The sequence below is a fragment of the Ammospiza caudacuta genome, chromosome 4 (assembly GCF_027887145.1).
Source record: "Ammospiza caudacuta isolate bAmmCau1 chromosome 4, bAmmCau1.pri, whole genome shotgun sequence".
Lineage (NCBI taxonomy): Eukaryota > Metazoa > Chordata > Aves > Passeriformes > Passerellidae > Ammospiza > Ammospiza caudacuta.
The window spans coordinates 72,035,001-72,060,198 of NC_080596.1; the positions used below are offsets into that span (position 1 = coordinate 72,035,001).

At 53.9% G+C, this 25,198-nt stretch overlaps 1 protein-coding gene across 1 annotated transcript in view; it reads right to left on the reverse strand.

Annotated features, from left to right (window-relative positions):
- Nucleotides 1-25,198, reverse strand: part of DYSF (dysferlin) — a 69,870-nt gene that overhangs the window by 44,307 nt on the left and 365 nt on the right. The window contains exons 2-32 of the mRNA XM_058803092.1: nucleotides 23,547-23,602; nucleotides 22,954-23,045; nucleotides 21,763-21,868; nucleotides 20,511-20,625; nucleotides 20,236-20,429; nucleotides 19,935-20,063; nucleotides 19,763-19,825; nucleotides 19,597-19,647; nucleotides 19,489-19,519; nucleotides 18,961-19,076; nucleotides 18,106-18,232; nucleotides 17,732-17,835; nucleotides 15,748-15,816; nucleotides 15,627-15,670; nucleotides 15,447-15,529; nucleotides 13,596-13,637; nucleotides 12,781-12,896; nucleotides 12,363-12,476; nucleotides 10,979-11,156; nucleotides 9,895-10,019; nucleotides 9,029-9,135; nucleotides 6,860-7,052; nucleotides 6,033-6,188; nucleotides 4,870-5,001; nucleotides 4,267-4,433; nucleotides 3,863-3,977; nucleotides 3,666-3,771; nucleotides 2,907-3,049; nucleotides 1,776-1,949; nucleotides 1,013-1,118; nucleotides 700-777 (exon numbers count right to left, since the gene is read on the reverse strand). Coding sequence (XP_058659075.1) covers nucleotides 700-777; nucleotides 1,013-1,118; nucleotides 1,776-1,949; nucleotides 2,907-3,049; nucleotides 3,666-3,771; nucleotides 3,863-3,977; nucleotides 4,267-4,433; nucleotides 4,870-5,001; nucleotides 6,033-6,188; nucleotides 6,860-7,052; nucleotides 9,029-9,135; nucleotides 9,895-10,019; nucleotides 10,979-11,156; nucleotides 12,363-12,476; nucleotides 12,781-12,896; nucleotides 13,596-13,637; nucleotides 15,447-15,529; nucleotides 15,627-15,670; nucleotides 15,748-15,816; nucleotides 17,732-17,835; nucleotides 18,106-18,232; nucleotides 18,961-19,076; nucleotides 19,489-19,519; nucleotides 19,597-19,647; nucleotides 19,763-19,825; nucleotides 19,935-20,063; nucleotides 20,236-20,429; nucleotides 20,511-20,625; nucleotides 21,763-21,868; nucleotides 22,954-23,045; nucleotides 23,547-23,602 — 3,432 coding nt within the window. The remainder of the gene's footprint in view (nucleotides 1-699; nucleotides 778-1,012; nucleotides 1,119-1,775; nucleotides 1,950-2,906; nucleotides 3,050-3,665; nucleotides 3,772-3,862; nucleotides 3,978-4,266; nucleotides 4,434-4,869; nucleotides 5,002-6,032; nucleotides 6,189-6,859; nucleotides 7,053-9,028; nucleotides 9,136-9,894; nucleotides 10,020-10,978; nucleotides 11,157-12,362; nucleotides 12,477-12,780; nucleotides 12,897-13,595; nucleotides 13,638-15,446; nucleotides 15,530-15,626; nucleotides 15,671-15,747; nucleotides 15,817-17,731; nucleotides 17,836-18,105; nucleotides 18,233-18,960; nucleotides 19,077-19,488; nucleotides 19,520-19,596; nucleotides 19,648-19,762; nucleotides 19,826-19,934; nucleotides 20,064-20,235; nucleotides 20,430-20,510; nucleotides 20,626-21,762; nucleotides 21,869-22,953; nucleotides 23,046-23,546; nucleotides 23,603-25,198) is intronic.

The following is a 25,198-nucleotide window of genomic DNA, read 5'->3' on the forward strand; positions in this document are numbered from 1 at the left end:
GTTTTCCACCTGGATTCCCTTCTTTCCATGGAAATCTCCTTCCTAAATCCCAAATCCCAGGGACCGCTGCCCCACTGTGCAGCTGGGAGAAGGGGGATGCTAAGGAAATATGGAATCATGGAATCCCAGACTGTTTTGGGATGGAAAGGACCTTATGGATCATCTGGATCCAACCCCATGGGCTGGAAACCTTTCACTAGATCGAATCCAACAAGGAATTTCCTGAGGATGCTGGAGAAGAAGGGGCCGGACTGTGCCAAGGTCCTGATTAAATCCTGGAATCACCCTCTGGAATTTTCCCTGGGCAAATCCCATGGAAGTGTCTCCCTGTGCTCCATCATATCCAGCCTGGAGAGTGAAAGGCTCCAGAGATTTCTTGGAGCCCATTCCAGGCCTGGAGGGGCTCCAGGAGAGCTGCAGAGGGACTGGGGACAAGGCCTGCAGGAACAGGAGCCAGGGAATGGCTCCCACTGGGAAAGGGGAGATTGGGCTGGGATCTTGGCAAGGAATTCCTGGCTGGGAGGGTGGGCAGGGGCTGGGCTGGAATTCCCAGATTTGCTGTGGCTGCCCGTGGATCCCTGGCAGTGCCCAAGGCCAGGTTGGATGGACTTGGATCCACCTGGGATCAGGGAAAGTGTCCTGGCCCATGGATGGTCCCACTCTTCCCGGAATTCCATGCCGGTGTAGATCCGGACTCACCAGAGAAGCTGTCCTTGTCCATGGCAATGAGATCCCGTGCCTGGTACAGGTAACAGCGCAGGTGGAATCTGTTCCCGGCTGCCGGAAGAACAGGAAACATGGAAAAGACCCCAGGGAGATTCCATCATTCCTCATCTCCCATCTGAGAGAATTCCAGCTCAATCCCCCCGGGATATCCCTAGCTCCGATCCTGGAGCCTGTGGATGTTCCCATAAGCACTGTCCTCCCCTCCACCCTTTTTCCATTTTTATTTTTCCATCTTTTTCTGGGAAAAGGATGGGAAATGCCTTTCCCACTCCCCTGGGGTCCTTACAGTCAAAAATGCAGGAGATCGTGGGTCTGTTGACTCCGAAACTCAGGGTGGATGCGGATTTTCCATCAGATTTTCCATCGTCGCTCTTGTCATCAGTCACTCCTCCCTGCAAGGAAAACAATGGAAAGTCGGGAATGCTGGGATCATCCCCAGAGCCAGGATTTCCCATGGGATGGAATTCTCTGGGGTGTCCAAGAGGAGTCTGGGCTTCCAGTGTTCCCCAGAATCCTAAAAATTAGGTTGGAAAAGCTCTTGGAGATTCCCGAGTTCTCCTAATTCCCCATTGGCCTTGGAATATTTGTGGGAAAAGGAGCGATTTCCAAGGCTGAGAATTCCTGTTTGTGGATCCCATGGGAAAAAGGGGAATAGGAAAAGTCCCATCAGGAGCTCTGGGGGTGAGAGGCAGCCGGGATCCCCCAAGATGCGAACAGCTCATGGAAAACACCATAGAGCTGCTTTGATCCCAAAGGGATCAACTCTGGATTGAAGGGAAAGACAGAGCAAGGAAAAAGGAGGGAAAAAAGCCAAACAGGAGAGGAAAAAATTCCATAAAAACATAGAATGGGAGCTTTGTGCTGCTTTGGCTCTCATGGGATCATTGGAAAAGGAGCGGATTGGAAAATCCAGAGTGTGGAGAAAGTCAGGAGCAAAGAGGGAAAGCAGGGAACAAACAGGGAGGATAACAGGATAACGGGAAACAGATAGCGAGCGGCCGATAACATTTCCAGGCCGAAATTTGGGAATGAGAGAAGCTGTTCCCTACCAGAGCCCCTTCCAAGGCAAAGACAGCGGCGGGGCCGGTGCGTTCCAGAGGCTCCATCCGGCGTCTCCAGCGGCGCCGGCGGAAGGCGTCAGAGCGGCGCTGCTGGAGGTGGAAGCGCCAGCCGAAGAGGGAAGCGTATTCCCAACCATCCCCGTCCAGCTCCTCCTGCTTGTGCTGCCAGACAGAGATCACAGGGATCAGGTTTTCCAGGATTGACCCAAAAGCTGGGTTTAGGGTTTTTCGGGATGTTGTTCAATATGGTTGTTCCACCCCAGGTTTTCCCTGTGTCTCCTCCAGATTGGAGTCATGGAATGGAGTTATGGAATAATTTGGAGAATCATAGGAATATTCAGGTTGGGAAGGATTTCTGAGGTCATTTGGTTTCAGTTGGGAAAGGCCCTGGAGATTGTCATGGAATCATGGAATTATGGTTTGGGATGGAAGGGACTTTAAAGCTCAGCCACTTCCAGGGACACCTCCCACCATCCCAGTGTGCTCCAAGCCCCAGTGTCCAACCTGGCCTTGGGCACTGCCAGAGATCCAGGGGCAGCCACAGCAAATCTGGCAATTCCAGCCCAGCCCCTGCCCACCCTCCCAGCCAGGAATTCCTTGCCAAGATCCTGTTTTTCCCTTTGCCATCGTCCCGACCCCTCCCATGACTCTGCCACCTCTGGAATTTCTCCCTGGATCATCCACCCCAAGCCCTGGAAGGTTTTTCTCCCAGTGACACCCACAGCAAATGGAGTGACAGTGGCTACAATTATCCCAAACATTTTCTGGGAAGGGAGACAAGTGGCCTTGGGAAGCAGTGGGAAGGACCGAGGAGCGGAAGTGGCATTCCTGGTCCAATGGCACCATCTAGAGGGAAGCGGGATAGGGACAGGCTGGGGACACCAGCCCTCCCCCATTTCCCACACTCCTGGACTTTCCTGGATATCCCCACCCCACACCACATCCTAGTCAATCCCTCCGGAATGTTCTCCACCCCGGGAATGTGGCGTTTTCCACTGGAAACCGGGACAAGCCTCCCTCAATCTCCAAGGAAAAGCGGATCCTGCCAAAGCCAGGCACCCACCCGGAAGGACAGGGCCACATCCCGATCCGGTGGCACCTTTTCCCAGCCAATCCCACCTTTCTCACGGCTTCCATGTGCTCCAGGTCACGCCGGCGGAGCCGCACCCAGCGCCGGCGCCGGTTGGTGTGGAACATCTTCTCCGCCGGCACCCAGGCCTTGGGCTTGCGCTCCGGCGGGATCGTGATCCCGTATTCCCAGCCTTGGGAAGAAGGGAATACCTGGTGGAGGCGGGAGAAGAGCCTCTCTCCCCACACCTTGGTTCCCACCAGGAATTTACAACAGTGAAGGTGTGGCTGAATTCAGCAAAATTTTCCAGTTGGATTTCCTTCCTTACAGCACAATCCATCCCTCTGGAATGCCCAGGGATGGATGGATCCGTGGTGTCCTTGGCTCCAAATCCCACCATGGGGACTCTTCCCTCACTCCCTCCAGCTATTCCAACCCCTGAGACCATTCCAGCACTCTCCAGCCCAGTGTTTTCCATTTCTTTTCCTCCAGGACCTTCCCAGATTATCCCAGTACTGCCTTTTGGAATTCCCATCCCACAGCTCCAGGCAGACAAGGGAAAATTATCTCCCAGAGCCTGATCCCTTCTCCTGATCCAGTTCCCACAGCCATGGGTATGTTTTCATCCATGTCCCACGGTAAGAAATCCCAAACTTCCCAAATCCTGGATTCCAAAATTCTAGGATTCCAAAATTCCCAAATCCCAGATCCCTAAATTTGAGGATCCCAAATTTCCTAAATCATAGATCCCAAAATTCCAGGATCTCAAAATTCCCAAATATCAGATCCTGAAATTCCGTCTCTGGTACCTTTCTCATCCACAGCCCTGTTGAGATCCGTGTCCCATTCCACATCTTCCCACTTCCAGCCTGGAGGACACTCGATCTCATCCTTGGGCAGGACCTTCTCCCCATTCTGTGGGACACAGGGAATTCTCACCCAAACCGATCCCTAAATTTCCCCTGGGATTCCAGCCCAGCTCCCAGAATTCCCAGTTTTCCCTCACCACGTCCGTGTAGGAATCGGTCATGTGGATCCACTGCCCTCCGGGAAGCCGGACCTGGTTCTCAAACACCTCCTCCACGAAGCTCAGGTGCCCAGCATCCACATCGTGCAACAGCCTGAATCCCAGGAATACCCAAAATCAGGGATTCTCCATCCCACCTTCCTCCTGTGCCATCCTCAGCGCTCCCAAATTTCTCCCACCTATCCGAGCAAAATTCCTCCTTAGGAAAAACCAAAACCAGGATGAAAATCCCACCCCAAAAATCCTCAGTTTTGGAGCATCCCAAGATTTGGATGAAGGGGAATCACATCCGTGGGCACAGACAAGGAACCACGAAGGCATCCCAGATTTTGCCACCGGATTTTGGGATTCCCGGGAATTCCCAGCAGAAAAGCCCCACTCACGTCTTTTCTGGGCAGATGAACCAATCCCCAGCCCAGGTCCATCCCGCGGAAGGCCGGAAGCTGTCCTTGGGAAGCTTGATCCGGCCGGTGACGTCGGAATATTTGGGATAAGTGAGGCCGGTGGTGCCCCAGTTCCCCACCAGCGCCAGCTTGGTCTGGTTCTCATACTAGGAGAGCCAAGAAAAAAATGGATTTGGGGTCAGAATTACAGAATTCCATGAATAATCCCATAGAATCCCATGAATAATCCCAGCAGAGGGACAGATCTGGGAAAAGCCCAACCCATTCCACAGCATCCCAATTTTCCCGTTGTGAGGGACAACACAGTTCCATGGCTCACTCCCAACTTTCCCCTCAGCATTCCAGTCTGAGATGGTGGGAATAGCTCCCCCTTCCCACAGTTTTTAGGGAATGATGAGGTTTTAGGTCCAGCCCACCCCCTTTTCCCATCAGGACAGGGATCCTTTGGGAATGCAATGAGGTTTTAGGTTCAGCCCACCCCCTTTTCCCATCAGGACAGGGATCCTTTGGAAATGTGATGAGGTTTTAGGTCCAGCCCACCCCCTTTTCCCGCCAGGATGAGGATCCCTTGGGAATGCTCACAGTTTCAGCGAAGACGGAGAGTTTTCCCTCGGCGAATTGGTTGAACTCCTTCTCATCCACAGCCAATCCGAACCAGAGCCGCACCCGGATCTGCGCCGGGATCCGCGGCCCCATTGTCTCCTCCTGCGGGTACTGCCAAGGAAAAGGCCCCCGGGGAGGGATTAACGGCAATTCTGGGAGACTGGAAGGGTAGGAATGAAGATCCCTGGATGGGGAAGGTGGGACATGGAGCAGTCATGGGATAATGTCAGGAGTGGGTGGAGCACTTTGGGATCATGGAATTGAGGTTGGAAAAGACCTTCAGGATCATCCCAACGCCACCATCGATATCCGTAAAATGTGACCTTGAGGAGCTTCAAAATTCCAGTGGTCCTGGACAGGATCAGGGACAAGGACAGGGTCACAGAAAGGTCAGGGACAGGGACAAGGACAAGGGCAGGGATAGGGATAGGGATAAGGACAAGATCAAGGAGACGGAAAAGGTCAGGGACAAGGACAGGGAGAGGGACAGGGACAAAGGGACAAGGACATGGACAGCGAAAAGGACAAGGTCAAGGCGAGGGAAAAGGTCAGGGACAAGGACAGGGACAAGCTCAAGGACAGGGACAAGTTCAGGGACATGGATAGGGACAAGGGCACAGTCAGGGACAAGGCCAGGGATAAAGGATAAGGACAGGGCCAGGGAGAAGGTCAGGGACAAGGACAGGGAGAGGGACAGGACAAGGACAGGTCAAGGACAGGGACAAGCTCAGGAACATGGATAGGAACAAGGACGTGGATAGGAACAAGGACATGGATAGGAACAAGGACAGGGTCAGGGACAAGGGCAGGGACAGGGACAAGGGCAGGAACAAGTTCAGGTACATGGATAGGGTCAGGGACAAGGCCAGGGAAAAGGATAAGGACAGGGTCAGGGAGAAGGTCAGGGACAGGGAGAGGGACAAAGCCAGGGGCAAGGACAGGGAGAGGGACAGGAACCCTGACAAGGTCAAGTATTTAAGGCCTCTCCCAACCCAAAACTTTCCATGATTCCACGAAACCAGAGCTGAACATTGTGTTGGGATTTGAGCTTTCCCTGCTGGACTTTCCATCTTTTTAATTATTTTTAGTGGGAAAACAGTTTGGAAAACCAAGATTCTGCCAGGACAGGCTTCCAAAGGTACCTTGAGGAAGATGGTCTGGAGCTTCCCGCAGTTCCGGCCGCAGCAGTTGGGGATGTTCCGGGAATACAGGACCTGGTGGGCCGGGATGCGGGCGAAGGCCACACGTTTGTACCCCTGGAGCATCCAGATGACAATGTCCGGGAGGCTGTTCTGGGGCTGGAAAACACAAATCCATAGGATCCTGTTAGGAGGGATCCACCAGCACAGCCCAGAATGGGATGGTGAAATCATGGAAAGGGTTGGGTTGGGAGAGATCTTATCCCAGATGGATCCAACTCCATCCAGCATGGCCTTAGGCACTGCCAGGGATCCAGGGGCAGCCACAGCAAATCTGGCAATTCCAGCCCAGCCCCTGCCCACCCTCCCAGACAGCAATTCCTTGCCAAGATCCCAGCCCAATCTCCCCTTTCCCAGTGGGAGCCATTCCCTGGCTCCTGTCCCTGCAGGCCTTGTCCCCAGTCCCTCTCCAGCTCTCCTGGAGTCCCTTCAGGCACTCTGAGGATTCCCTGGATAGATTCCTTCTCCAGGGGAACATTCCCAGCTCTCTCAGCCTGGCTCCATGGCAGAGGGGCAGAATTCCCCCTATTTCTGCTGTGGGATCTGCTGGAGCACGCAGAACTTCCCACCCACCAACATTCCAAGTCCTTCTCCCACGGCTGCTCCCTATCCATGAGTTGACCTCAACCCATCCGTGAGCAAGACCAACCTCAACCATCGGACCAAAATCTAGCACCGTGGGAGAATCCATGGATTTGGGAGCCAGGATGGAACATCCCCCCCCGCTGGCTTCCCATCACAACCACGATGGGAAAACCAGGAAGCGTCACCTCCTCCGCCATGGCCCGGAGCCGGCACAGCCAATCCTCCGCCTGATCCAGGATTTGGGAAAGACCGGAATTCTCATGCTTGAGCCTCAGGGCCACCTTGAGGATCTGCTCCAGGTGGGTGCTCCGGAAGCGGAACAGATTCTGATCCAGGTGGGTGCTGGATGCCCTCCCCAGGACATCGGGAAGCTTCAGGCTGCAGGGATAGGCAGGAATCAGGGATTGGGTTGGATTGGGATGGACCTTGAAGGTCATTAAGGGCTGTAAATTGTCACTGATGATCACCACTGGTGATTAATGGTCATTAGTGGTCATTAATGATCACCAATCATCATCAATGGTCTTTAATGATCCTTAAAGGTCATTAATGGTCACCTGTCATCATTAATGGTGATTAATAGTCATTAATGGTCACCAATCATCATCAAAGGTTGTTAATGGTTGTTACTGATCATTAATGGTCACCAATCATCATTAATGGTCATTAATTATCATTAAAGGTCATTAATGATAATTAAAGTTCATTAAGGGTCACTAATGGTCATTAATGGTAACCAATCATCATGAATTGTTCATTAATGGTCATTAAAAGTCACTAATTGTCATTAAAGATCACCAGTCATCATTAATGGTGTTTAACAGTCACTAATGTCGCCAATCATCATCAATGGTCATTAACGATCATTGCAGGTCATTAATGGTCACTAATCATCATTAATGATCATGAATCCACCCCAATTTACCCCCCCAATAGCTCATCCAACTTCTTATGGGATTTTCCAGCCTTTTTAATTGGCTTTTCCATATTTTCAGCAAATTTCAAAGGAATTGAGAAGCCAACGAAGATATTTGGGAATGGGAAGAGCAAAAGAGTTTCAAACCCAGGCCAGAATTCCCCCGGGAATCAGGATGGGAATGAGCCACACCCACATTTTAATATCCATTATCCAAGCTCCTGGAAAAATGGATCAGGTGCCAAACTGGGAGGTTTTCCTGTAAAATTCAAGGATTTATGGATCCGCTGCTATAAATTAACTTCCTGCTCCCAGCTCCTGAGCCACAAATCAGGATTTCCTCCGGAAAAAATAGATGGAGAGAAAGATAAATTTATTTTTAGGCTGTGCAGAGGTTTGGAAGGAGATTTTTAAGGATGCGACATTCTCACCTCGGGAATTTGGATTGCAAATCCCATTTTTTATTGCAGGTAAATAGGGAGAACATGGAATTATGGAATAGTTTGGGATTTTCCATGCTCCTCAGTTGCTCCAAGCCCTGTTCAGCCTGGCTTTGGATACTTCCAGGGATGAGGATTTGAAGTGAGGGGGAATGAGCAGGGAAAAGGTGGGAAAATGGGAAAAAATGGGAAAAGGGGGGGGGAAAGGAGGGGGAGAATGGAAAAAGGGAAATAAGGAAAGAAAGAAAATAAGGACAAAGAAAGGGTGGGAAGGAAAAAAGGGAAAAAAGAAAAAAAGGGGAGAAAAGGCAAAAAGAGGAAAAAAGGGGGAAGAGAATAAAAGGGGGAAAGACAAAAGAAGGAAAAATGGGAAAAAGAGAAACAAGGGAGAAAAGGAGGAAATGGAAAAAGGGAAAAAGAGGGGAAAATGGAAAAAAAGGGGGAAGTGGAAAAAGGAAAAGCACAGAAAAAAAAGGAGAAAAGACAAAAAACTGGAAAGAGGAGTAGGGGAAAGCGGAGAATAGGAAAAATATTAAAAGAGAGAAAGAGGGGGAAAAAAAAAGAAATAGAAAAAAGGGAGAAGGGGGAAAAGGAAAAAAGAAAGCAAAAAAAGGGGAAAGGGGAGAGAGGGAAAAAAGTGAATAAAAGGAAAGTGGGAAAAGGTGGGAAAAGGAAGGAAAAGGAAGGAAAAGGGGGAAAGGGGAAAATGGGGAAAAAGAGGGAGAGAAAATAGAAGGAAAAAAGGTGGGGAAAAGGAGGGAACAAACAAAAAAGGGATAGAAAAGGGGGAAAGGGATGAAAAAGTGGAAAAAATTAGGAGAAATGGGAAAAAAGAGGTAAAAGAGGGGAAAGGGGAGAAAAGAGGGGAAAGGGGAGAAAAGAGGGGAAAGGGGGAAAAAAGGGGGTGAAGAAAGGAGAAGAGGGGTGGAGGCAGTGTTCCCTTCCAAAACCAAGAAGAAACATCAGGAAAGGTTTCCCATCCCGAATTCCCAAAGTACCTGCAGTCGGCAATGACGTCATTGAGCAGTTGGGACCCCAGGGCCTCCAGCTCAACCGGAGAGCGGTTGGATTTCAGGGCCACATGGATCTTCTCCAGGTTGGCTTCCTGCAGGAAAAGTGGGGATCAGGAGCTGAGGAATCACCTGGAATCCCATCCCGTTTTCAGGATATTCCCAGCAAGAGATTGGGAAAACTCCCAGGGATCAGAGATTCCGCTCTGGGTCTCAGCAAGGATCTGCATCCAAATGTTTGGAGCTCCAGGGGAACCAACAGGGAAATCCAACGGGAAACCTCAGAAATCACTCAGGAGCTGAAGGATGGCCCCTGGATCGCTGGAATTGTCTCCAGGTTGGACAGGGCTTGTATCCACATGGGACAGCGGGCGGTGTCCCTGCCCATGGATTGGGTGGGATTGGGATGGGATTTAAGTTCCCTTCCCACCCAAACCATTTCATGATTCCATGAAGCTCCTCATCCAGTGGATACACAGCTGTGTCACCAGACACTCCCCAGCCTGGAGGTGGCCTCTGTCCCCTCCTGGTGTCCCCAAGGGCATCACTGGACACTCCCCAACCTGGAGGTGGCCCTTACCCCCTCCCGGTGTCCCCAGGATGTCCCCAGGGATGTCACTGGACACTTCCCAGCTTGGAGGTGGCCTCTGTCCCTTCCCAGTGTCCCCAGGATGTCCCCAGGGATGTCCCCAGGGATGTCACTGGACACTTCCCAGCTTGGAGGTGGCCTCTGTCCCTTCCCAGTGTCCCCAGGATGTCCCCAGGGATGTCCCCAGGGATATCCCTGGTCATTCCCCAGCCTGGAGATGGCCTCTGTCCCGTCCCAGTGTCCCCAGGATGTCTCAGTCACTCACCAGCCGCTCGGCCCCGTGGAGCAGCAGGTTCTGGGCGTCCATGCGGTGGCCGATGTCCTCCCAGTAGGAGGAGAGCACCACCACGGGCTTCACGTTCCCCCAGGGCAGGTAATAGTAGTGACAGCCTGGGGGACAGCACGGCGTCACCTCGGGATGTTGGATAACGGGATCCACCCCTCGGGAGCGGGGATGTAGGGGGAACAGTGTGATCGGGATGGGAATTCCCCTCAGAAGGTGTTTAAGAGAAAGATGGGAATGGTGTTCCCCAAATCCTTGAGATCCCACCGAGATCCAATGGGATCTGACTCCATGGCTCTGGCAGTGAGACCAGAAACAAGCTCAGCATTCCTGGTGGGATAAGATGGGAGCCAGGAAAAGACACTACCAAAAACCACCTCATGGAGCTGAGAGATGTCACAGCTTCCCTGCTCCTTCCCAGACAAAAATTCCCCATGGATGAGGCAGGAAAACCCTCTGGAGCTGTCTGGTCCAAGCAGCGACACCTTCACCAGGATCACCTGGACACAACCTCTGGCTTCCCTGGATCCCTGGGAGTGTCCAAGGCCAGGCTGGACATTGGGGTTTGGAATCACCAGGGGTAGTGGGAGGTGTCCCTAAACATGGATGGGGTTGGAATGGGATGGGATTCCCTCTGCTCTGGGAGAGTTGGGAATGTTCCCCTGGAGAAGGAATCAATCCAGGGAATCCTCAGAGTCCCTAAAGAGGCTCCAGGAGAGCTGGAGAGGGACTGGGGACAAGGCCTGCAGGGACAGGAGCCAAGGAATGGCTCCCACTGGGAAAGGGGAGATTGGGCTGGGATCTTGGCAAGGAATTGCTGGTTGGGAGGGTGGGCAGGGGCTGGGCTGGAATTCCCAGATTTGCTGTGGCTGCCCCTGGATCCCTGGCAGTGCCCAAGGCCAGGTTGGACATTGGGGCTTGGATCCACCTGGGATAGTGGAAGGTGTCCCTAATCTGGAACAGGATGGGATTTAAGGCCCCTTCCATCCCAAACCATTCCATAATTCCAGGGTTCTCTTCCACCAGCCGTGTTTGGATCATCCCAAGGGACGGAATCCGCACTCACCATCGAAGACAGCCCCGCTGTACTGGGTGGTGGAGGCCAGGGGCAGGCAGGTGGTGTCGAACTTGTTGCCGTAATTCCCAATGCTGACCTCAAACTGGACGGCGCCATCCACACCCTGGAGCATCGTGGCCGAGTAGAAGGCGGCGAAGAGGGAATATTTCCGTCGGCGCAGGTACTTCTGGAATACAAACAGGAATTGGATGTGGAGGAGATGCTGCAATGATCTCCAGGATGTGGAGCTGGAAGAGGCTGGAGAGTAAATCCTGAGTGGCTGAGGGAGTTGGGAAAGGGTTGGAGATCCAGGAAAAGCTGAGGGAGCTGGGAAGGGGCTGGAGAACCAGGAAAAGATGAGGAAGTTGGGAAAGGGGCTCATTCCAGAGAAAAGGAGGATCCACAGGGACCTTCTGGCTTTGCACAACTTCCTGACAGATTGGAACCAGTTGGGAGTTGGGATCTAATCCCAGGGAATAATAGGATAGAAGGGAACAGCCTCATGCTGGGTCAGGGGAGGCTCAGATTGGACAACAGCAGGAATTTCCTCATGGAAAGGGTGGTCAGGGATTGGGAGTGCCCAGAGAGATTTGGAGTCCCCATCCCTGGAGATGCCCAAGGAATTCCTGGGTGTGGCACTCAGTGCCAGGGTGGGCATCAGGCACAGCTTGGACTAGATGATCCCAGAGGATTTTCCAAACTCAGTGAGCCCAGGATGGGAATTTCCTTGCAGGGGGAATAACAAATTTTGCAGCATGGGAATCTTGGGGGAATTTTAGAAAAACCAGATGGAAGAGGAGGCTACAACTTCTCATGGAAAAGGAGTCAAAGGAGGAAATCTGAGAGAGCCAGAATGAAGGGAAATATCCCACAACATCATGGGAGAGCTCAGAGCCCCTGGCAGGGCCTAAAGGGGCTCCAGGAGAGCTGGAGAGGGACTGGGGACAAGGCCTGCAGGGACAGGAGCCAGGGAATGGCTCCCACTGGGAAAGGGGAGATTGGGCTGGGATCTTGGCAAGGAATTGCTGGCTGGGAGGGTGGGCAGGGGCTGGGCTGGAATTGCCAGATTTGCTGTGGCTGCCCCTGGATCCCTGGCAGTCTCCAAGGCCAGGCTGGATTGAGCTTGGATCCACCTGGGATAGTGGGAGCTGCCCCTGCCCGTGGAATGTGATCAACTTCAAGGCCCATTCCCACCCAAACCATTCCATGGTCCCACAATTCCATGCTCACCATGATCAGCTCAGATGGACCAACCTGGACACTTTGGGATAAAAATCCAACAGGAGACCCCTCCAGGAGCTCACAGACCATGGGACAATCCCTACCCATGGCCAACATCCCTTCCATAGTGTCCCACATGCTAATCCCAGAGATTTTCCAGAAATTCCAATACCTCCACCCTCAGGATGTCATCAGCAGGAATCTCCTCCACCTTCTGCTCCATGTGCTCCACCAGTTTGGTCTCCAGCTCCACCAGGATCCGTCCCCGATACGCAACCCCCTCGCCCTTGGGATAGACCAGGAACAGAAGTCAGGATCCCGGAATTCCCTTCCCGAGGCCAAGCTCTGCCTTTGCTTCCAAGGAGCTTCATCATGAAGTAGCAGGATCAGGCAAAGAATTCCAGCTGGAGCTTCCAAGGTGGAATTTTGGGAACAGAGTGGAATCGGGAGGCGTTAGCGGGAATAACCTGGAGCGGGAAATGCAGCACAGGCTCCTGATGACAAAGCTAGGTGCAGTTAGAAGCAGCTTTTTTTTGGAAAAGAGGAGACGGAGGTTATTTTGGGATGCGCTGGGAAGCAGCCAATGTCACCTTTCCCAAATTGAGCGTCTCGTAGGGATCGGGAAATCCGGTGAATTCCCGGGGGCTGCCGTACAGGTTGATGTAGCAGGGCCCGAAGGTCGGCAGGAATCCCAGCCCGTCATCCACTGGGAATGGCAGGGAAAAGAGGGATTAAGGGATTCCTGGAGGCACTTTGGGAATGCATCATGCTCACTGGAGCATCACAGAGATCACACAGCCAGAGGCCACCAAAATCCCAGAATTTCCACCCATTTTGAATCCCACGACCTCACCTTGGAGCAGGAGAACAATACGGAGGGCGTGGTGCTGAATCCTGGGAATTGCCAATCCCAGGAAAAGTCCCCATGGAAAAGGGCGAAGTCAGAGAGGGGTCAGACAAGAGTAAGAGTGACAGGAGAGAGGAAAGAGCCTCAGGATGTGCTGGGGAGGTTTAGGTTGGATTTTCAGGAAAATTCCTTCCTGCAAGGGGTTGTCCCCCTCCCTGGAGGGACTGAACATCCCTGTGGAGGTGGCACCTGGGACATGGATATGGGGTGGCCTTGGGGGCCAATGGATCAGAGGGATTTTCCAATCCTGTGATTCCATGAGGAGAACCACTCATTTTTATGGAACTTTGAGCAGGAATCCTGCCCTCCATGCACCCATCTGGCTACACATTCCAGACACGACAGCATCCCAGGAATCCCCAAAGGGCCAAACTGGAGCCATTCCCTTTTCCCAAGGTGCCCAACTCATCCCAGCGGATCCTCCCCCAATCCAGAGAGCGGAACCAGTAAAACCAGTCCCAGGAGGCGCTGGAAAACTGGGATGTACTGGGAACGTACGGTCCGAGGGTTTCAGAGGCTTCACAGGAGCAGGAAACTCATCTGAGGCACAAAGAGAGGGAGAGAGGTTGGGAAAGGCTGGAAGAGGAGCACGGAAAAGGGATGGAGACGGGAATGAGGGGGGAGATTCCCATGGAGAGACAGAGAAAGAAAGGGAGAGGTTTTTCATGGAATCATGGAGTCAAGGAATTATGGAATCATGGAATCAAAGAATCATGGAATGGTTGGGGTGGGAAGGGACCTTAAAGCCCATCCAGGTGCATCCAGGGACACTTCCCGCTATCCTGGGTTGTTCCGAGCCTTGTCCAACCTGGCCTTGGACAATTCCAGAGGCTGTGGGATTGGGATGGAGCGGGGTTGGAGCATCCCTGAGTTGAATTCCCAGGCATTTCCTTGGGATCAAACAGATCCCAGTGGTGGGAAAGGGAGATGCCAATCCTGGATCCCACCATTCCCATCCTCCCTCCCAGCCTCTTTCTCTCTCTCTCTCTCCAGCCCATCCCAGGATTTGTGTTGGGATTGGGAAGAGGGGACTGGACAGCGCCAGGGGTGGGACACGGGTGGAGCCTCTGGATCGTGTCCTGATCCATGGAATCATGGAATGGCTTGGAGGGACATTAAAGCTCATCCCATTCCATGGGCAGGGACACATCCCACTATCCCAGCATGCTCCAAGCTTTTTCCAGCATGGCCATCCCGTGTCGCTACAGCTCATGGGGAAGTCACAAAGCCAAGTGCAGAATTCCCACTGGGATCACAGATTCCACGGAAGCACTGGCAGCAGGAAAAGTTCATGCAGGTAGAAGCTCCAAGCCCTCAGCAGGTCCAAAGCCGCGTCCCAAATTCCCACCCTCCAACTTGGCACCGTTGACAGTGACACCCGGCTGAGCCCTGCCACGCCTGGGGCTCCTTACCCTCAGAAAATTCCCAGGATTTGGAACAGCACGGGCTGAATGGGAATTCCCACCCTGTGACAGCCCCTAAATGTCACCTTAGTGAGGTGGACACGTCAGGGGTACGTGGCTGCCAGCAGTGGTGCCACCACCACCATGTGTCACCAACCTCCAGCCACACCATGAACCTGCAGCCTCCCCCATTCCCAATAATCCACCATATCCCAAGAATCCAGAAGGGTTGGATCCATCTGGAAATGAGGCACAGCTCAGAGCAACACCAGGAGCCCATTGCGCTTCCCCAGGTGGGGACAGTGACAGCTGTGACATCCCCAAAGCCACCACCAACATCCAGCCATGTCATGGACCTGCAACTTCCTTCCCCCATTCCCAAGAATCCACCAAATCCCAAAAATCCAGAGGGGTTGGATCCAATCTGGAAATGGGGAACAGCTCCAAGCAACCACAGGAGCCCATTCTGTGTCCCCAGGCAGGGACGGTGACAGCTGTGATGTCCCCAAAGCCACCACCAACCTCCAGCCACACCATGTAGCTCCTCCATAGCCCCATTCCCAATAATCCACCAAATCCCAAGAATCCAGAGGGGTTGGATCCATCTGGAAATGAGGCACAGCTCAGAGCAATCCCAGGACCCCATCCCCTGTCCCCAGGTGGGGACAGTGACAGCTGTAACATCCCCAAAGCCACCACCAACATCCAGCCACACCATGGACCTGCAGCCTCCATCCCCCATTCCCAAGAATCCAATCACAAGAACCAGAGGGGTTGGATCCAATCTGGACATGCAGCACAGCTTGAAGTGACCACAGGACCCTGCGTCCCCAAGCAGGGACGGTGACAGCTGTGACGTCCCCAGAGCTACCACCAACCTCCAGCCACGCCATGCAGCTCCTCCAAGGCCATGCATCCCAAATCCCAGCCTGCTTCCTGCCCTTACCCTCCAGCTCCCCGCCGGGGGCCGAAATCTTGGACATTCCGAGGAAAGCGGTGCCGACGACGTCGTTGTGCGTCAGGCGGTCCCTGCGAGGTGACATCGTCACTTTGGGGACCGCGGGGGAAGGGACGTCCCCTCGCCCATCCCACCATTCCAGGCTCTGGGAATGCCCTTCCCGCTCACCAGTCGGTCACACGGATCCTCATCCGCTCGCACATGGAAGGGAACTGGGAAAAGGGATACAGGAAGAGGGTGAGCGGTGCTGGGGACACTGGGAGGGGACCTTGGGGACACCAGGGCTCACCATGGCCGGCAGCGTCAGGCACTGGTTCCACTGGGGGTTGGCGTTTTTCTCCAGGATTCGGGAGCAGAGCTGGAAAGGAGGGATGGGAAGAGGGAAAAGTCGGTGTTGTCCCAGGAAAGCAGCTGTTGGCCCAGTTCATGGAGCTGGGAAGCCTCAGATTCCCTAAAATCTGGCTTCAGATTCCCTAAAATCTGGTCTCAGATTCCCTAAAATCTGGTCTCAGATTCCAGAAAGTTGAGGCTCAGATTCCCCCAAATCCAACTTCAGATTCCCTAAAATCCATCCTCAGGTTCCCCAAAATCCAGTCTTAGATTCCCAAAAGTTGAGGTTCACATTCCCCCAAATCCAGCTTCAAGTTCCTGAAATCCAGCCTCAGGTTCCCCAAAATGCAGTCTCAGGCTTCTCAGAATCTGGCCTCAGTTTCCCTAAAATCCGTCCCCAAATTCCCTAAAATCTAGTCTCAGCCTCCTTAAAATCCAGCCTCAGATTCCCTAAAATCCATCCCCCATTCCATGGGGTTCCTAAACCCCCTGGTGCAGGAGGCAGAGGATGCTTCGGATTTCCCAGGGATCTTCCCACCTTGGGACCAGCAGGATTGCATCTGCCCCATTCCAGGAGCAAATTTCCCCATTCCAAGACCAAATTCCTCCATTTAAAGACTGAATTTCCTCATTCCAGGCTTGGGGATCTGGAGGGAATATCCCACTGCCATTCCAGCTCCAAGGACATCCCACCGAAATCCCAATCCCAGGGATCCACAGTGAATGTCCCAGTGCCATCCCAATCCAAAAGATCTGGGAGTAATTGTCCCAGTGCCATCCCAATCCCAAATTCCTGGGGACCGTCCTGCTGCCATCCCAACCCCATGGATATCCTGCTGAAATCCCAGTCCCAGAGATCCAAAGGGAATGTCCCACTGCTATCCCAACCCCAGATTCCTGGGGTCTGTCCTGTTGCCATTCCAGCCTTGAGGACATCCCACTGAAATCCCAATCCCAGGGATCCAGAAGGAATGTCCCACTGCCATTCTAACCCCAAGGATATCCCAGTGCCATCCCAATCCCAAAGACCTGGGAGGGAATGTCCCACTGCCATTCCAACCTCAAGGACATCCCACTGAAATTCCAGTCCCAGAGACCCAGGAGGGGCCATCCCACTGAAATCCCAATACCAAGGACATCCCGCTGTTATCCCAATCCCACAGACCTGGGTGGGAATGTCCCACTGCCATCCCAACCCTGAGGACCATGAGCGGTCATCCCGCTGCCATTCCCAATCCCAGGATCATCCCAGTGCCATTCTCAATCCCAGGATTATCCCACTGTCATTCCCAATCCCAAGTTTATCCCAGTCCCAGGAACACCCTGTTACCATCCCAGTCCTGAGGACATCCCACTGAAATCCCAATCCCAGAGATCTGGGAGGGAACGTCCCCCTGTCATTTCCAATCCCAGGTTCATCCCGGTGCCATTCTCAATCCCAGGATTACCCCACTGCCATTCCTAATCCCAGGATCATCCTGGTACCACTTCCAATCCCAAAATCATCCCACTGCCACTCCCAATCCCAGGATCATCCCGCTATAATCCCAGTCCTAAGAACATCCCACTTAAATTCCAATCCCAGAGAGCTGGGAGGGAATGTCCTGCTGCCATTCCCAATCCCAAAATCATCCCGCCACCATTCCCAATCCCAGGATCATCCCACTGCCACTCCAATCCCAGGATCATCCTATTGCCATTCCCAACCCCAGGATCATCTCACTGTTATCCCAGCTCCAGGAACACCCCACTACCATCCCAGTCCTGAGGACATCCCACTGAATTCCCAATCCCAGAGACCTGGGAGGGAATGTCCTGCTGCCATTCCCAATCCCAGGATCATCCCGCTGTTATCCCAGCCCCAGGAACACCCCACTGCCATCCCAATCCCGGGTTCCTCCCGCTGCCATTCCCGGGATCCCGGTGGATCCCGCTCCACTGACTGTTTTCCCGGCAAAGCTGACTTCCACAAAGGGATCCACCAGGTTCTTCTTGTTGCTCTCGAAGCCAAAGATCTGCCGGACGTTGTCCATGACGGCGTCATCCACTGGGAAAAGAGGGAGATGCCAAAATCCCTGGAATTCCGCAGTATCTAGAGGGTCCCAGCCGTCCCACCAGCGGGATGAGGGCTCCCATGGGGGAGACGCTCTCCGGGCAGGAAAAGCAGGGGGTTAAAACCAGTTTGGACCAGTAAGAAACTCCTCTCCCATAAAACTGCCCGACATCCTTGGATTATAATAACGGATCTTTTCCTTCTCCAGGCCCTAATTCCTGCCTGGAATGTCGTGATTCCGAGGGATCCAAAGGAAAAACCTACTCTGGGGCAAATCCTCAGCTTTGTAGATCTTGAGGCAGAACTGGGCGCCCCTGAGGGTGACCCCAGTGGGGCGCAGCAGGTTGGCCTCGATGTCCTCCTTGTCCTCGGACACCTCCTTCTTCTCCAGCTGTGGGAACAGGACAAGGGGAAAAGTCACCCTGGATTCGGGAATGATCAGGAAAATCCCAAAAGAGAGAGGGTGGGGGGATGCTCCAGCCCTGGGAGTGTCCAAGGTGAGGTTGGTATGGGGCTTGGAGCAACCTGGGATAGTGGAGGTGTCCCTGCCCATGGATGCAGTGGGATTTAACCAATCCAAACCATTCCAGGATTCTGGAGCCCAGGAGCTCTGGGAGAGCTGGGAATGTTCCCCTGGAGAAGGGAAAATTCCAGGGAATCCTCAGAGTCCCTAAAGGGGCTCCAGGAGAGCTGCAGAGGGACTGGGGACAAGGCCTGCAGGGACAGGAGCCAGGGAATGGCTCCCACTGGGAAAGGGGAGATTGGGTTGGGATCTTGGCAAGGAATTGCTGGCTGGGAGGGTGGGCAGGGGCTGGGCTGGAATTGCCAGATTTGCTGTGGCTGCCCCTGGATCCCAGGTTGGACATCAGGGTTGGATCCACCTGGGACAGTGGGAAGTGTCCCTAAGCTAGAAAGGGGTGGGATTTAAGATCTCCCCCAACCCAAACCATTCCAGGATTCCATGATAAAATGCAACACTTTTCCCCCAAAACAGAGGAAAATCCAAACTGTGGCTTCCTTGGGAATGGCCATGGAGGTTGGTGGGTCTTGGCCAGAATATCCCAGGGCTGGAACGCCCCAGGGCTGGAATGTCCCCCCATTCCCAGTAGGAATACTCACGGGAGCTTCGTCTCCAGGCCCCAGCACGCAGGCGCTGACCTTCAAGTAGCCCTTGGCTCCCGCAGAAAAATCCTCCGGATCCGAGAGGAGCAGCCACTTCCTGCGGAAAGCGTGTTCTGCGGGAAAACGTGGGAAACTGGGAATTACTCCTTGAATGTGCAGGGAGGTCAGGGATGCTCCCGGGTGGGGTTTAAATGGAAATCATGCAATGGGATAAGGGAATGTTTCAGTTCCTTTCCCAGGAAGGGACCAGGGAAGAGGGAACAATAATTGGAACAAAATTCCTGGAAAAACTATGGATGCTCCATCCCTGGAAATGTCCCAGGCCAGGTTGGATGGACTTGGATCCACCTGGGATGGTGGAATTTTTCCCTGGATGGAACCAGATGATCCTTAAAGTCCCTTCCCACCCAAACCATTCTGGGATTCCGTGGCCATGGATTTGGGATTTGGGGCTCCTCTATGGAAGAGTTGGGATGTGTGGGCGCATTTCCCAAAAAAATCCCAAAGAAATTTCCCAAGGCTCACTTGGCTCGGAGTAAACGGTCTCCACATCCATCTGCGGGATTAAAGGAAAAGGAGATGCCAGAGTTCATCCAGAGCAGGAAATGCCAGGAAAAGGGGATGGGATCTTACCCGGAATTCCCCGATCACCGAATCCGTGCGGAACGACCGAGAATCCACGACCTGAAAATGAGGAAAAATGTGCGATCCAGCCCAAATCCTGCTGGGATGGAGGATCCTGGGGAACAGGAGGGGTTTCCCTGGGAAGGGGGGAATTCCAGGATTTCCCAACACTCACTGTGAGGAAAATGGGAGCATCGAACAGCTCCGATGGCGACTCAAAGACGTTGAAGAAAAAAGTCTGTGGAAAACCGGGATGAGGATGAGGCATTATCCCAGTTTTCCATCCAGAGTGCATTCCCACATTGCAGCCTCTCCCAGGAATCGCTGGAGTGGGAATTCCTGCTGACCTCATCAAAGAAGGGGCTGTTCCCTTTCCGGATCCGTGTTCTCCGTGTTTGTCCAGCCACCGTCACCTTCACCACCGGCCGGATCTGGATCCCGGGAAGCTGCCGGGCCTCAATGACCCTCACCCGGATCTGGGATGGGGTGGAGGATATGGAATCACCGGGAAGGGAATCACAAAGATCATCCCACAGAATGGAGGACAGGGAATCACCAGGATGAGAATCACCAGGATCATCCCATAGGATGGAGGACAGGGAATCACCAGGACAACCGGCAGGATTTTAAGGGAACAGCTCATCCCACCTGGAAATCCTGCGGTTTGTTGGATAAAGGCTTTTTGGGAGAGCTCCTCCTCCTCCTCTTCACCCCCTGGATGTGATTCCCGGACGGTTTCCTTGGGAGCGAGGGCGGCTCCGAGCCCGGTGCTCCCGAGGACGCCGAGGGCTCCGTGTCCCCCATGGCCTCCGGGTCTTCCGTGTCCTCCTCTCCGGCCGTCTCTGCCGGAAGGGAGAAGGGAAATGTGGGATTTGGGAATGGGTTTGGATCCCAAAATCCGGGATGGGGAAGGGCTGTGTTACCGGTGACCGTGTCCAGCTCGGCTGCAGGCGGGGCCGGCTCCGGAGGAGCCGGAGGAGGGAAAAGCGGGATAGCGCCCGGAGGGGGGATGTAGGACACCTGCAGGAACAGGGAGGCCTGGAAAACAGGGAATGAGTGTCAGAGAGGCCGGGATGGGAGAACTGGGATCAAACTGGGAGGGAAAGGATCAGACTGGTCCCAGACGGGGAAGGAGATGACTCAAACTGGGATCAAACTGGGAGGGAAGGGATTCAGACTGGGATCAGATTGGGAGGGATGGGACTCAAACTGGTTCCAGACTTGGAGGGAAGGGATTCAGACTGGTCTCAGATTGGGAAGGACAGGACTCAAACTGGGATCAAAATGGGAGCGACTGGGATCAAACTGGGAGGAACAGGACTCAAACTGGTCCCAGAGTAAGAGGGAAGGGATTCAGACTGGTCCCAGACTGGGAGGTACAGGATTCAAACTGGGATCAGACTGGGAGGGATGTGGCTCAGACTGGGATCAAACTGGGAGGGATGGAATTCAGACCGGTCCCAAACTGGTAGCTTCATCTGGGGGGGACAGGACTCAAACTGGGATCAAACTGGGAGGGAAGGGATTCAGACTGGTCTCAAACTGGGAGCTGCCACTGGTAAGGACATTGCTCAGACTGGTCCCAAAATGGAAGACCCAACTGGTCTCAACCTGGGAAGCCCAAGTGGTCCCAAACTGGGAGCCCACAGGGGCCATGCTATGGCTTGTACTGGTCCCAAACTGGGAGCCCCAACTGGCCCCAAACTGGGAGCCCCAGCTGATTCCAAACTGGGAGCACCCCTGGCCATGCCATGGCTCCTACTGGTCCCAAACTGGGAGCCCCAGTTGGCCATGGCATGGCTTATATTGGCCCCAAACTGGGAGCCCCAAGTGGTCCTAAACTGGGAGCCCAAATTGGCCACACCATGGCTCGTACTGGCCACAAACTGGGAGTCCCAACTGGTCCCAAACTGGGAGCCCCAACTGGTCCCAAACTGGGAGCCCAAACTGGCCAAGCCATGGCACATACTGGCCCCAAACTGGGAGCCCTCCTGGCCACACATGGCTCGTACAGGTCGCAGACTGGGAGCCCCTCTGGCCACGCCACAGCTCATACTGGTCCCAAACTGGGAGCCCCTGCTGGCCACACCATGGTTCATACTGGTCCCAAACTGGGAGCCCCTGCTGGCCACACCATGGTTCATACTGGTCCCAAACTGGGACCCGGGCACTCACCCCGGTGCTCTCCTTGCGCGAGTCCAGCAGGGGGAGGTTGAACGAGGCCGCCAGGCTGGGAGTGCCCAGAACATCCCGGAGCGGCACCCGGGATTCTCCCAAAAACCTGCAGGAAACAGGGAGAGGGATCAGCACTGCTCCAAGGGCATCCAAACTGTTTCAGAGACAAGGATGGGAGTCCAGAGGAGGCCATGGAAATGAAGCCAGGCTGGGAGAGCTGGGAATGTTCACCTGGAGAAGAGAAAAATCCAGGGAATGCTCAGAGTCCCTGAAGGGGCTCCAGGAGAGCTGGAGAGGGACTGGGGACAAGGCCTGCAGGGACAGGAGCCAGGGAATGGCTCCCACTGGGAAAGGGGAGATTGGGCTGGGATCTTGGCAAGGAATTGCTGGCTGGGAGGGTGGGCAGGGGCTGGGCTGGAATTGCCAGATTTGCTGTGGCTGCCCCTGGATCCCTGGCAGTGCCCAAGGCCAGGTTGGGATGGGGCTTGGAGCAGCCTGGGAGGTGCCAGCCGGAATCTTCCTACTCCGGGATCCAGGACTCTCCTCCCATTTCCCCGTGGCTATTTATGGGCACCCAGCTGTTGGAGCGGCCCCAAATTCCAACCCTCTTTGGATTTCAGCCCAGCAGCAATTCCAGCCTCAGCTCCAGCCCTGGAATCAGGATCCTCCCCTCCTCAGGCCACATTCCCAACCTCTTACCCCTAAAAATAAATCCCTTTCTCTATTTTTTTCCCTTTTCCAAGCAGCTTTCCCACCCCACTGAGCCGGGAAAGGCCGGGAATCACCGGAATCCCTTCCATCCTCACCCAGCAGGAGCCCCCGATCCGTGGGGAACCCCTGGAATGGGGGAGGCACTGGGATCAGTCGGAGGAAGGAAACTGGAGGCTCCACTCCCGCCGCCGTTCCCGGCACTGCCGGCGCCTTGGGAATGATCTTGGCAGCCCTTCCCAAAACCCGGCCAAGTGTCCAAAGTGTCCATCCATCTGTCCCTAAACAACCACCCCCTGTGTCCTCCCGACCTTCCAACGCTGGAATTTCCCCCGGATTCTGAGAGAAGCAGCCCAAAAATGCAGCTCCAGCCTCCCACGGCCATCCTACAGTGGGAATCCGCGGAGTCTGGGAAGAGCCGGATGAATCCTGGGGATGGGAAAAGGGAGAAGGAGCCGTGTCCAGCTCTGGAATTTTTCCCACCTGTTTCTCCCCACAGTTTCATGGTCCTTGACCACCACGGTGAGCTCGGCATCGGGATCCAGAGGGATTCCCTTCAGATCCCACTCGAATCCCTGGAAAAAAGGAGGAGGGAGAGGCCAGGATCAGTGTCTGGAGTGGAGAACCCAAATCCCAAACCCCCTCGGAATCACAGCATTCCCAAAGCCAAATTTCCCAGCAAATCCACCAGGAAAAGTTGCCTTGGGACAAAGTTTTCCTTGGCCATGGATTACCGGGAAGGAACAAATCCCAGGAGCTGCTCCAGCCCAAATGTGTGCCCATGTTCCCACCAAATTCCCTTTTTTTTTTGGAATTTTGGCCTATGGGAGCACAAGGAAAGTGTTGGAAGGGAAAAGGTGCTGGAAAAATTCCCATTCCATGGAAATTCCTTGAAACATTTGTGCCAAGTCTGGATAAGACTTTGCTGGAAGGGGAAGAGATTGGAATTCTGCCTGGAATTCTGGAACAGAAAGGGAACAATCCCAAACTTCCCATGGGGCAGAAGCCCCAGGGAATCATCTGGATTCGGGCATTTTCTGGGAATGGGGATAAATCCAGGGACTGGGAATTCTCACCTCATTCCAGACAGGATTCACATTGTTCTTGATGACCTTTGTCCTCTTCTTGACACCTGGAAGGAAAAAAAAAACGGGATTGGGATCTTCCAGGGGTTTGGGAGCTTCCCAGGGATCAGGAACCCACAATGAAACTCTGATCTCAGCTGGGGCTGAGCTTCCAGGGATTCCCAGAATTCCCAGGACCAGGATCAGGCTCCATTCCCTGATCCCAGCTGGAGCTGAACCTCCAGAACTTCCCAGGACCAGGATCAGGCTCCATTCCAGCTGGAGCTGAACCTCCAGAAATTCCCAGGACCAGGACCCTGGGATTCAGGGATGCCACAGTTCCCAGGGATGGGAAATTAAAACATCAGGATCCAGGAATTGGATCCCATTCTCTCCTCCCAGTTGGAGCTGAACTTCCAGAAATTCCCACAATTCCCAGGAGCAGGATCACAGCCATTGCCCTCCTCCCAGCTGGAACTGGGCTTCCAAAAATTCCCAGGATGAGGATTGGATCCCATTGCCTGATCCCAGGTAGAGGTGAACTTCCAGAAATTCCAAGGGATAGGACTGGATCCAAATTCCTGATCCCAGGTGGAGCTGGACCTCCAGAAATTCCCAGGAGGAGGACTGGATCCCAATCCCTGATCGCAGATGGAGCAGAAATTCCAGAAATTTCCAGGACCAGGACTGGATCCTGTTCTCTCCTCACAGCGAGGGCTGAGCTTCCAGAAATTCCCACAATCCCCAGGATCAGGATCCAGCCCCATTCCCTCTTCCCAGGGCTGGGAATACAGAGATTGGATCCAAGATCCCACTTGGATCCCCAACCCTTCCAGGCTGGAAAATGCACTGGAAAATCCTCCTTGCTGTGCCTCAGTTTCCCCAGGAGCATCCAAAGGTTTCCAAGGACTGGGAATTCAGGGTGGGAAGAGCCAGGGGAGATCCCAAACATTCCATTCCCTCCATTCCCAAACCTCGGGATCGTGCCTCAGTTTCCCCAGAATCTCCCAAATGCCGCGGGCAGGAATCTCGGGATTCCCCCAAAATCCAACATTCCCAATCCCGGGAATGCACCCACCCCCTTCCCAAAGCCACGCCCCCCTCATCCCTTCTGGAATGTCGCCGCATCCCAAGGGAGGGACCCCCGCGGGAAGAGGAAAAGGAAAAGGCCAAACAATAGAGGTGACTCAGATCCCGGGAGACTCCGGGATATTCCAAATATTCCCGGTTTTCCGCTCTTTTCGCACCGTTCAGCGACCCCTTCCCTATTTGGGATTGGGGAAGAGCCGAACTTCCCGGCTCTGGGAATATGGAAAACTCATCCCCCTGGTTTTCCTCATCCAGAGATTCGTTCCCATCTCGTTCCTGGTATTTCCCGGGATTCAGTGCCCTGGAATTGCCCTGGATCGGGATTTGGTCGAAGATGGAGCTCCCGGGATTCTCCAGCGGGATCCCGGTGGGAATGGGATCAGCAGCAAATGGAAAACCTGGATCGGGAGCTGCTCGTCCTTTTCCCTAATTTTTGTTTAAAATTGGATTTTTTTCCCCCATTTTTTCGAACTCCAGGAAAATGCCAGGGCAGCACCGTACTCCAAAGGGAATTTTGGGAGTGCAAACCCCTCAGTTTTCCCAGGAAATCCATCCCTCGGGAATTGGATAACCCC